This window comes from Alligator sinensis, unplaced genomic scaffold (assembly GCF_000455745.1).
Source record: "Alligator sinensis unplaced genomic scaffold, ASM45574v1 scaffold1603_1, whole genome shotgun sequence".
Lineage (NCBI taxonomy): Eukaryota > Metazoa > Chordata > Crocodylia > Alligatoridae > Alligator > Alligator sinensis.
In genome coordinates this window covers 20735-32757 of record NW_005843087.1, presented here as the reverse complement: position 1 = coordinate 32757, position 12023 = coordinate 20735, and the positions used below count along the sequence as shown (strand labels likewise).

General features: G+C 54.8%; 1 protein-coding gene across 2 annotated transcripts in view; it reads left to right on the top strand.

Moving 5' to 3' along the window:
- LOC102383993 (L-gulonolactone oxidase-like) overlaps nt 1-11941 on the top strand; it is a 39549-nt gene extending 27608 nt beyond the window's left edge. The window contains exons 7-12 of one of the 2 annotated variants that reach the window (XM_025193665.1): nt 4585-4692; nt 4884-4960; nt 7785-7934; nt 8879-9043; nt 10350-10440; nt 11460-11941. In XM_025193665.1, coding sequence (XP_025049450.1) covers nt 4585-4692; nt 4884-4960; nt 7785-7934; nt 8879-9043; nt 10350-10440; nt 11460-11588 — 720 coding nt within the window. In that variant the 3' untranslated portion in view covers nt 11589-11941. Of the gene's footprint in view, nt 1-4584; nt 4693-4883; nt 4961-7784; nt 7935-8878; nt 9044-10349; nt 10441-11440 lie in introns of both variants that reach the window. The other variant, XM_025193666.1, reaches the window with a different exon arrangement.
- The last annotated feature ends 82 nt before the right edge of the window (nt 11942-12023 follow it).

The window sequence follows — 12023 nt, the reverse complement described above, 5'->3', positions numbered from 1 at the left end:
AGTGACTAATGCCCCTTTCCTCCGAGCACGTATCCAGCCCAGTGCTAATCTGGCTGAACGCTCAGCTCCCACCGCATCTGGTGGTAACGAGCCCCACGCTTTTATGCCACGCTGGGTGGAAAAGAGCTTCCTGGTGTTTGTTTTAAACTTACTACCTACTCATTTCATTTTGTGACCCCTCGTTCTTGTGTTGTAAGAGACACTGGGTGCATCTACACATTCATTAATGTTCTGTAGTTATGGCGCATTAAGCTTAGTATTTGGTTATCCAAGTGCTAATCCAATGTGCAGTAACTTGTGCTACTGTGCAATAGTGCCGGTGCACAGGTTTTTAGTGACACTTACTGTGCAATAGCCTAATAACACTGCACAGTGATGTATTAGCACGGGTTTTGCCTGGCACACTACTACCCAGTGTTAGTAGGCTACTGCGCAGTGAGTGTCTTGCGTAGACACGCACAGTAAACAGTAAATCCTTGTTGACTTTCTCTTCACCATTTAGTAAACCCTTCTTATATCCCGCCTCAAGCAGCTCTTTCTTCAACTGACCTGGCCTGTCCGCACATGGACGCCCCTCCATGCCACTCATTATCCTTAGCAGGCATTTGTCTGTCTCACCAGACAATAGATTTGCACCAAATGAGGCATCAGCTCACTGGTCAGCTGCAGATGTGGTTGTAGAGGGCAATGCAGGAGTGACACTCCTCCCCAGGGCTTCTCACACATGGAGGTCATCCCTAACAGTCCTGGGTGAGGTTTCTCCTTCCCTTTGCATGTTGGGCTCTTCTTGTCTCGAAAACCTTCATTCCACACTTCATAGCCTGTTTCCAAGTGCAGTCTCCTCCCAGTCGTTTGGCTCATTGTTCGTTGCGGTCATCTCTCTCTTGCAAACATTGCGGTGGAGATTAAGCATGCCTGTGTGGTCTCGTTTCTGTGACAAGCTCTCCATACAAGGGATCCTTGACTGTATATGTATCTATATATACATATATATATATATCTCGCCATTGCCCATTCTCCACTTATGATCAAGCCATGAAAGTCGATGTTGGCTAAGAGGAGAATGGATGCCTGGAATATCAGCACATCCCAAGACCTCAGTGTAGGCAACTTTGTCTTGCCAAGAAATTCCTAGAAAGGGATTAGGCAACATGCTTTCTTACAGTGCCACTGAAAATGCAGCCACCTCTGGGGCAGAAGGCCGTACCACACGGTGCAGCAGGAGTGAAGCAGAAGGAGCAATTAATGGCAGGATCAGCATAACCCATGCCGGGAGAGACTGCATCCTTGACCCCTGGGGTAGGCTTAGAAACCCCCCTGACCCATGGAGCAGAAAAGAGGGGAGGGGGCATCCTCCTTGACTGCTTATCCTGCTGGGGTGATCTGACCCCAGCTGACTTCCTGCCCCTGGGCAGGGGGCTGGACCCGATGATCTTGCGAGGTCCTTCCAGTCCTAATGTCTATGAATTTATGAACCCAGCAAAGCCCAGAAGCCTGGGAAATCCGCATAGCAGAGCACAGGCATCGCTACGCCTAGATCACCCCCAACCAGTGTCTGTCCACCCTGTCCTTGGCACCTCCAGTGATGGACAGTCCCCCTTCCCTATTCCACTTCCTCCCTGCTCTGAGGGCGAAGCAGTTTTTCTGGATATCTAATCAAAACCTACTTTGCGGCAGCTTCAAGTCCTTGTTCTGCATCCTGCTGTCTGCAGCAAGAGAGAAAAGGGGTCTCCCTCTTCTCTATGGCAGCCCTTCAGGTACTGGCAGGCTGTTAGCACGGCCCCTGGGAAGAGCCTTTTCCCCCCTCTGCTGCCTGCCTCTGGACCTCTCTCGACATCCCATCCCAGCACCTGCCCCATCCCATGGAACAGATGCCATCGTGGATCCAATGCAGTTCATTGCTGCCTCAGTTTCCCTGTCTGAAATGGGGCGGAGATGTTCCCAGCCTCTGCAGGCCGCTTGGAAATGTGGAGCAGTGCAGATCTGAGACAGGACAGCCCTTCATCCATAGTCATCCCCTTCTCAGCTGGCAGTTGCCCTTGGCCTGATCCATTCGGCATCCGTGCTGGCTGATTCCCCAAGGTGGAAGAAGATAATAGCAGGACTGGAGAGCGGGAGCTTTAACTTTTGAAACCGAGTTCTCCGAGACCGTATGCATAGTGCATGTCTGGGAAGGAGGGAGGGGTGCTGGTTCTTTAAAGCCTGCCTTGTGCTGCTCTCTGGCCTGGGGTTTCTCTTCAGAGCTTCCAGTAAAACCCTGGGCTGACGCTTCCTTCTCTCGGCTGGCAGGTCCATTGCAGCTCCATTACGCTGATCCAGCCAGCAGCTCCTATGGGAAGGTGGCTGGGTAGGAAGGCAGGCGTCTTCCACGGGCTCTCCAGGATAAAGCCTGGAGCCAGCAGAGCAGCAGGAGGCAAGGCTACCTGAGCAACGTCCTTCTGCATCCAGTCGTGCTTGGGATCCCTGCCTCTAAGTAACCCCTTGTGGTTTGACTTCAGGCCCTGGCATGGCACTTGCAAAGCTAAGCAGCCTCTGGTCTGATTGCTGCAGGGCTGTGAGACCCGGGTGGTGTGGCTGCATTGTGGTGGAGGGTGCTGCTTTTGCCTCAGAGGCTGGGAAATGCTGCTGTGCTTCCCTGCAGATGTTGTCTTCAAGCAGGGCTGGAAGCCAGGGTCCTGGGCCCTTGTCATGTGGATAGCTCTGCTCTGAAGAGTTTGGCCGCCAAGGGTTTTTGGCTTGAGGGAGCTGTCAGGGGGGTAAGGTAAAGAGAGGTCATCGGGACAGGAGCCGGGCTGGTCCCCTATAGGGATCTCTTCTTGGCAACTTGCCTGTGATATCCACCCCCTCCCCACCTCCACAGGCCTGTGTGAGTGTCTGGAGCCCCTGGGATGAGGAAGACCTCCTGGCCAGGTCACTGATGTGGGGCTTGGTGGGACGGGATTTGAACTCAGATCCCACTGCGGACTAGTGATGTGAGTCACTTGACCTCCGTTCGTCTCGTTCCCTGTGATGGCTCGTTAAGGCCTCCTTACATCCTGTCTAATGAGGCAGAGCAAGGGCTGCTTGCCCTGAGACTTGCAGGGGTGGAAGTTGTGGAGATAACACACCCCGTGGGCTGTGTCCTGTGTTTGCGTGGCCAAATTTGATGCAGATCCTGGCCCCTGTCTATCCCTCCCACGCTGACTCTCCTCCAAGCACGGTAATCCTTTGCAGGTCTCAGGCCCCGCTGTCTCAGCCTGGAGACCCCTGGGCAAGCCATAGCAAGGGGAGCATAAAGTGTTAATAATTTGGGCCCCGATCCTGGCCTCTTATCAGTGGCTCTAATGGGTCTTTGTGACAGTGACTCTAATGGCTCTTAGTTGGGGCTGGTGCTGCTTGGAGCAGGGGGTTGGACTAGATGTGACCCCCTGAGGTCCCTTCCCTCCCTCATTGTCTGTGTTTCCATGCTTCTCTCTGGTTTACTACCTTTCTATCCTGGAGTCATCCTCTTTTCAAGTGATTGCTGAAGGGATGGCCTGGCCGGCCGACTGCCATGGGAGGGGAGAGCTCAGCCAATATTTGGGAGAGCAGAGAGGCCTTGCCAGGGACGGGGTAGCAGGCGATGGGCTGGGTGGAGGTTGGAGCATTTGGTTTGGGTGCAGACGTGGTCAGACAGGAGGGGCTGCGGAGGAGGCCAGGCCAGGGATGGAGCCCAGAGCGGCTCTCCTGGGCCAGGGGCTGAGTTAATCCAGGAGGGGAGGGGGTGTTATAACAAGACCTGCCCCAGCCTGGCCTCAGCCCCCAGCTCCCAACCACTCCAAGCTCCTGCTCCAGCAGAGGCACATGGGGTAGGGATGGGGGTGCACGTGTGGGCTGGGCGCAACTTTCACGAGTCTATTTATCTCCACCCCAAGCATCTTCCCAACCAGGCATGCCCCTTGCTCTGTCCCCAGGCAGGGGCGCTGAGCTCCTGGGTAAAACACAGGTCCTTTGAGTGGTTTCCACCGGGCTGAAATCTCTTGGGAACCCCTTCGTGGGGTGAACGCACTGCCTCTGCAAGGGCGGGTGGGCATCTGCAGGATACTTCCCCCCTGCCCCAGAGTAAAGGGCACATCTGTCTCAGAGCACAAGACAGACGGACCCTGCCCCATCCGGGTGAGTGGGGCTGCTGGATGCATTAGTATTGGCCTGGGATGATTTTGAAAGGCGATGCCTTGGAGAACTGGGGATTTGATTTCTGGTGCATTGTCTGGACCCTCAGACAGCTCCCTTCACTGCCCAGATCCAGCTGCTGCCCCCAGGCACGGTGGGTCTCGGCCCCAGGCTGCTATGACAGATGGTGCCAAGCCTGGGCCGGTGCTTGGCGCGCCGGCTAGGAAGGGCAGGAGGGGCTGGGGCTGACTTTGGGGATGGTCCAGTCTTTTGCTCTGGGTCCAGGCCTGAGAGTGACAGGTTCTGGGTTCAAGCTCTGCCAAACTTTCTTAAGTCACTTGGATCTTGGCTTCCCGTCAGCCCGGTCTGTCTCCCCATGGAGGGGGCGGGGGTCTGCAAGCAGCGGCCCCAGCAGATCCCATCAGCACTGCTTTCCTTCCTCCACTCGCCCAGGTCCTGGACAACCTCGACAGCCATCTGCAGCGCTCCGAGTACTTCCGCTTCCTCTGGTTTCCGCACAGCGAGAATGTCAGCATCATCTACCAGGATCACACCAGCAAGGTGCGTCCTCCTGCCGGGGCTGGAAGGGGCCCCAGGGACCCCCTGGCCCAGCCCCAGTCTGGCCGTGCCAGTGCTGCCACTGAGCCGGGCCCCATTTCGGGAGTGGGGATGGGGGCTGGACCCACCCGCATCAGAGCAGCTGGTTGATGCCCACGCACGTCTGATGAGAGCCTTCTGCCCTGTCCTTGCAGCCTCCCTCCTCCACGGGCAGCTGGTTCTGGGACTACGCCATTGGCTACTACTTGCTGGAGTTCCTGCTCTGGGTCAGGTAGGGCCTGGTTCGGGGGCTGGCGCTGTGTTGGGGGAGAAAGGGGGTGGGTTCATGCACCCGTCCAGGAGCTCCTGGGTGGTATTTCCCGTGGGTCATTTTCTATCCCTACAAGATACCTTATTTTCATGACTGGAACGTGCATTGTCCCCTCCCCCCCACCCCCACCCCCCATAATCAGCTGCTGGAAATGGAAGTGCATATTATAATTGAGGAAATAAGGTAACAGCAGTTTCAGCTGCTTAGCTCCAGGGGAGATGGGAGGTAAGGCGGCTCTGCTGCCCACCGGGCTGCCTAGTTGCTATCCGTGGACACCGTCTCTTCCCCTCCCACCTCACCCCGCAGAGGCTCTCAAGGAAAGACCATTTTTCTCCCCTCTGAGAGTGTTGTATACCAGAAACTATGGTAAATCTAGGGCTATGGCAGCAGCCAATCGGCTGGTTCCTCTTCGTGATGGGAGCTGTGATTGGGAAGGGGGAGGAGCTTGGCTTGGGTTAGGTGCTGCCTGGATCCTTTTCCAGCTCTGCTACTGACTCATGTCATATCCTTGGGTGAGTCCGTGCATGGCTGTGTGCCTCAGTTTCCCCATTCCTGCAAGGTACCACTCTCAGTCACTGGTGCAGGAAACAAAACAGGAAGGGTCATGATGCCCCTGTATAAATCTATGGCGAGGCCGGACCATGAATATCGTGCCCAGTTCTGGTCCCCACGCCTCAGAACGTAGAAAAGGTGAGGAGAAGGGCAACAAGGATGACGAGTGACATGGAGGTGTTTCCCTAAGAGGAGAGACTACAGAGGCCAGGCCTGGTCAGGTTAGAAGAGAGATGCTTGAGGGGGCATGGGAAGGGCTTACAGAAGTCTAAATGGTGAAAGAGAGTCACTAGGATTGCTTGTTGACTGTCTCCCACGCAAGGACAAGGGGTCACGGTATGAAACCAGTAAGTCATCACTTTACAACCGTGGCTGGGCGGTGCTGCAGACGGAGGGGCCCTGTGGATTCTGGGGGAATTCAGCCTGTGCAAAGGCACAAGGCATGTCTGCATGGTCAATTAATAAATTTGGGGTAATGTGCATTAAATCTAGACCCTTCACTGTGAAGCACTAGAAAAATTAACCTATTGGCCTATTTTCATGTGCATCAGCTAAAGAGCACGGGTTTTTGTGATGCTTTAATTCACATGAAAACAGGCTAATGCGCATTAAAGCGCACCTGTAGACGTGCCCGAGAAGGATCTGATGTGTGCATGTGAGAGAGAGAGATGGCGGGGAGGGATTGTTGCTGGGTGTTTAGCTCTTGTGGGGCTGCATACTCCTAGGCAATGGCTTAGCCATCCCCATTCCTTGCTGCTGAGGTGGAAGATCTGTCCCTCAAACATGCCCCGGTCCCGAAACAGTCTGCAGCCCAGTCCTGGGGCACCTCTGATTTGGCACGGGACTGTGCTGCCCTCCAGTGTCCAGAGAGCCGAGGTGCCAGTGCTTGTCCGTCTGTCAGGGCACCTGGTGGGGATTTTTAGTCCGACAGACGCCGCCTGTGCTGAATTCAACCCTTGTGCTAGGAACATCCTTGCTTTGCTGAGAAAAGGGGCAGTGCCCATCCTGGCACCATGCAGCAGTGGTGCATCGGCAGCGCTCACCTCTCTCTGCTGTCACTGCTGGCAGGTTGCTGGCTGGGGTCGGGGCTTCCGGTTGTGTAGCTGGACAGGGTGGGCTTGTGATGGTGATCTGGGGGATCCCTCCAGTTGATTGCGGAGATCCTGGGTCCCTGGATTCCCAGGTGATGCCTCAGAGGGGACTTTCCTGGCTTATGATCCTGCTATCCAGTACCCAGTGGGTTGGACGCAGGCATGGGCGGATCTCGGTTTATGAAAAGGGAGTACAGGTGGTGTGGCACATTGTCACATATAACACAGTGCATATTTTTCTCCTGCTAAAGAGAAACTAGAAGCTTTATTAATATGCTAACAGGCGAGAACTATATTACTTAGTTTAAGATCGAAGCAAAAACAAATATAGCTTTGTGAAAACGGTCACAAATTTTTAGATCCTATATGAAGTTAAAAAATAACACAACAAACTAGACAAAAATAGTCAAAATAGGCAAAAGAGAGTGTCTCATTATAGTTAAATGTACATCTCTTATTTGGATTCATAATACCGCCGCCGTGTTGGGGATCTTGACAATGGCCATTACCGAGGAGAGCAGGTGGCTAACACCTGTGAAGTGGAGAGAGATTAACAGGGATCAGGGAGATGACAATGAGCGGTAAAGTCAATCGATTCACTTAGCACTGCCCCAGTAGAAGTCCCCTCTGCCCCACAGGAGCTTGGTTTAATGTCTGGGTGGAGGAGGAATCGAAGCACGGTGCACCTGCATCATTGGATCCCCGGGATCCACCCCTGCACACACATTTGGGGCCTGCTATCCTGACCTGCTGCTCTCCTACCTAACCGAGGACACAGGCAAATGATGGCTGACCCCAGTGTCATCCCCACTGGTTTTGCACTCCAGTGTAAGCTACCCTGGGATCACACATGGGCAGATGTGCAGCTATCCCAGGATATATCTCTGTGCCATGGCTCCAGGCAGCGGGGGGGCAGGTGTCATCCTGCTTGCCTTTAGCAAGTGGTTGCCCTGGGATAGGCATGGACAGACAGCAGCAGAACTGGTGTGACTTTGGGGTCAGCCCTTCCTCTTCGCATGCCCCAAGGCTGCTGGAAGGCAGCATGGGTGGAGCGGTTCCTGTCCCACTCCATGCACAGCAGCTGCAGTTCCCTGCAGAATGAGCCGCTGCCAGCTGCTCTTACCCCGGTGTCCTCCCCGCAGCACGTTCCTGCCCTTCCTGGTGCCCTGGATCAACCGCGGCTTCTTCTGGCTCCTCTTCACCAGCAAGGGGGAGAAGGTCGACCTCAGCTACAAGGTCTTCAACTACGAGTGCCGTTTCAAGCAGCATGTCCAGGACTGGGCCATCCCCATGTGAGATGCTGGGGACGGGATCCTGGGGGGTGGCTGGGTCCATGTGTCTGTGACTCCCACCCTGCAAGGGTTTGCCGGGAGCGATGGAGGCTGTATAGGTCCTGGCATCTCCCCCACTCCCCATCACATCTAGGCCAGACCCAGGCTCCGCAGAGCAGTGCCAGGGAGGGACACATGCCCCCAAAACTTCCACTGCTCCAAAACCAGGGGAGCTGGCAGGTGCCCAGCTCCGTACGGCCAACAACCCCATTCTCAAAAGCGCCAGGCCAAGAGCTCAGGGCCCGGCAGTCTGGGAGGGAGAGATTCGGCAAGACATCGGGGGCTGTGAGCACTCAGCAGCCTCCTCTTATATCAGCCTTGCCACACGGTCCAGGCAGCGAGAGCCAGAGCCGGACAGGACTGCAGGTCTCGCGACTGCCCCAGCCTCTTGCCAACATGCGACGTCCACTTGGGAGCATGAACCCCCTGATAGACACAGAGACTCGCAGGCATTGCCTCCTGTTTGTGGCACCTTTTTGCCTTGACACTGCTCTCGTTACACTCCTGTACCAATTAGCATAGGTCGTGCCACCATCCCACTCGCCCCGCTCACCCTCCAGCCTCCCAGCTCAGACTCACTGCCTGCTCCCTGCAGGGGCAACGGGGCAGCCTTGGGCACCAGGATGCGCTTCACTGAGGGCCTTTGCCTTGGACTAAGCATCCCAGGAGCAGGGGAAATCTCTCCCGAGCAATGCACATGTCAGTGGAGAGCGGAGCCAAGTCCTGAGCTGGAGGGCTTGGCTTGGTGTGTGCCAGGCTGGGCTTCTCTTCCCAGCTCGATGCTCACTTGGGAAAGGAAGGGGCAATGGATGCCCACTGGAGCCCAGGCAGCTGGCATAGCTCCTCACTGCTGCTGTGTGCTTCACCTGCCTTTGTGGGGTGCGGGGTGTCTGCTTTCTGGGCAGGGAGAAGACAAAGGATGCCCTCCTGGAGCTGAAGGCCGCACTGGAGAGCAGCCCCAAGGTGGTGGCTCACTACCCCGTGGAGGTGCGCTTCGCCCGGGCAGACAGCATCCTGCTCAGCCCCTGCTTCCAGCGCGACAGCTGCTACATGAACATCATCATGTACAGGTGGGATCCGGTGGGTGGAGGCGCTAATCGGTGATACCTGGAGAGGTTCAGGGGACCAGGAGGGCTAGCCAGTGCCTCAGTTTCCCTACCTATAACATGGGGTGACAGCGTGGGGGTATCAGGTGGGGCTGTAGGTGCTGGGTCTGTACCTTGTTCCCACTGGGCTTCTCTTAGGGTCCTGGTGTGTCTGCACTGAGTGCCACAGGCTCAGGGGCTGGTGAATAGGGCTCCTAAGTGGCATGGTGGTGCCATACTTTCTTGCATACAATGCACACCTTTCCCCCCCAAATCAGCCCTCCCCTCCAATTGGAGTGCATCTGTTAAGTGGGGAAGGTGATTTTCTGCCTGGGGTTGGAAACACCTTGCACCTCAGTACCACAGCTATGGGTTACTCTTCAGGCAGCTGAGGGGGTCATTCGATGTAATGTCTCATTGTTCTTCACTCCACCGGTGTTACCAATTGTCTCTCCTTTTTAACGGTCTTGATGTTCCACTAATCGAGCTGCCCTTTCTTAGGGCAATTTTGGCTGTCTGCTAGCTTATTTCACAGCCTCTTTAGCCCCTTAGCTCTTTTCAAATGTACAGCTCCACCCATGGAGACCATTCAATTTTAGTTGTTTAAGAAAGGGAGGGTGAGTGAGTGAAACGATTTACTATCTCTCATCATACAAGAACGAGGGGTTATACAATGAAACTAATAGGCAGTCCATTTAAAGCTAACACCAGGAAGCTCTTTTCCATCCAGCGTGTCAGTAAACTGTGGGGCTTGTTGCCACCAGATGCGGCGGAAGTGAAAAGTTCAGCCAGATTCAGTCACTATTGAGCATGAGAGCAAGGGGCATGGCCTTTGCATCAGACCTTCCTGGACCTTCAATGCTGGAGGCTGCAAGGAAAAGAGGAATGGTGTAAAAAACCCTGGTGAGACCCATGCCAGTCTGCCTCTCAGCATCTGCTCCCTGCCGCTCCGTAACTTGGGAGACTGGGCAAGAGGGACGTATGGTCCCAGGCAGTACAGGGCAGTTCTTACGTTCTTACTTTTTTATGAGTGAGCTGTAGATTAGGCTCTACACCTTCCCCGCTTAATAGATGCGCTCCAATTTAAAGGGAGGGTTGATTTTTGGGGGGAAGGTGCACATTGTATGCAAGAAAGTATGGCATCACCCTGTTCTCTAAAGCCATAACTCTGGGAAAATCTTTTTCTCTTTATTCTGCTTCTCAAAAACAAGATATATAGTACCTTTGGGATGTGTTGTATGCAAGTAAATATGGTAATGTGCTTTCTTGACTGATATCGCCCTGCCTCCAGGCCCTACGGGAAGGACGTACCCCGGCTGGACTACTGGCTGGCCTACGAGGGCATCATGAAGAAGTTTGGAGGGAGGCCACACTGGGCCAAGGTACCACTACAGACAGGCCTGCAGCGCAGGGTGGGGAGGCGGGAGATCTTGCCACCCAGTTGCCCCACTCTGTGTGCGCAAGCCCCCGGCAATGGAGCAGTGCTAGCATGGGCTGGAGGCAGTGCGGACACCTCTGATTGCAGAACCAGTTCTTCCTGAATCCTCTGCCTTTAGACCCAGTGGGAGGGAGCGGTGGCTGTTAGGGGGAGGGAGGTGGTGGGACCAGCCTGGGTACTTAGCCCCACGTTGCCTCAGGGGGAAGCCCCCAGCCTTCCCCAGTTCCCCAGCTGGGTTCCCAATGCCTAGCTCCCTTCCCCAGCAAGATCAAAGCAGGACCATCTGCAACTAGATCATCCCAGCTAAGGCTTTGTCTAGCCAGGTCTTCAAAACCTCCAAGGATCGAGATGCCACCACCTCTCTGGTGGGATGACCAGCAGCATACTTGCAGGCAGCTGAAGAGCTCATGGGGTTCAAGGGAGAACCTTCAATAGGATGATGGTGGGAAGTGGGGTAAATGTTCCTCGGAGCCAAAGGGAGATGGGACATAAGCTGGTGAGGTTTAGCTGTGAGCCACATCTCACAAGGCCCAGTGGTCCCCTAAAGCCTGGGACATGTGGTGATTAAGACCCCTCCCTAAAGAAAACCCTGTTATTTGAGTGGGGATAGCCTGGTCTCCGCTGATAGCCTCTCCTTAAGACTCATCCCCCTGTTCAGAGCAGGCCTCTGTGCAGCTGTTCACCCCTCGTTATGGCTGGTTGCATTGGCACTCAGGGGGCAATACCAGACTTGGACTGGACCGGACCTAGTCTGTTTCCAGGCTGGGAAGAACACAGGAAGGACAGGCTGGGTCATTATAGAGCATCTTGATGTGCTTGTGATCTGGAAAATGCCCAGCAAGGTGAAGGTGCATGTATAAACACACACACACACGCACGCACGCGCATGTCTCAGCCTTGCCCTCATGGCAGCTCCAAATGGGCGAGCGAGTGGTAAGCAGCAGGTGGGGTCTTCTCTTGCAGGCTCACGCCTGCACCCGGACGGACTTTGAGAAGATATACCCCGGCTTCCCGAAGTTCTGCTCCATCCGGGAGAAGCTGGATCCTACAGGGATGTTCCTGAACACCTACCTGGAGAAGGTGCTGTACTGAGGGTGGACGGGGAAGGATGGCAACCCTGGACAGCTGGTGCCATGTGCTCCATTCCTGGAGGCAGGGGCACTGCTCCTGGTACAGCTCCCTTCTACTCCCAGATCCCTTGGGACTGAACCAAATCCTTGTCCAAGAACACTGCTCCCCTGGGGTGGTCCAGCTTTGACCTGGCATAGGAGGAGTGCATCCAGCATCTGTTCAGGGATTTAGATTAGATGACCCTTCAAGTTCCTTCCAGCCTTAGGGCTCTACGATCCTATATGTCTCTTAGCTAAGTTGCTCTTGAGTCTCTGTCTCCTTTGTGTCTTGTACAGCTCCAAGCGCTCATACCTCAATAAAAAATCCTCACTGAGTACCATATTTCTCATGGGCAACACACCCCAGAATAAGACACGCACCTTACTTTTAAAAGGGAGAATAAAGAGCTCTTTCCCT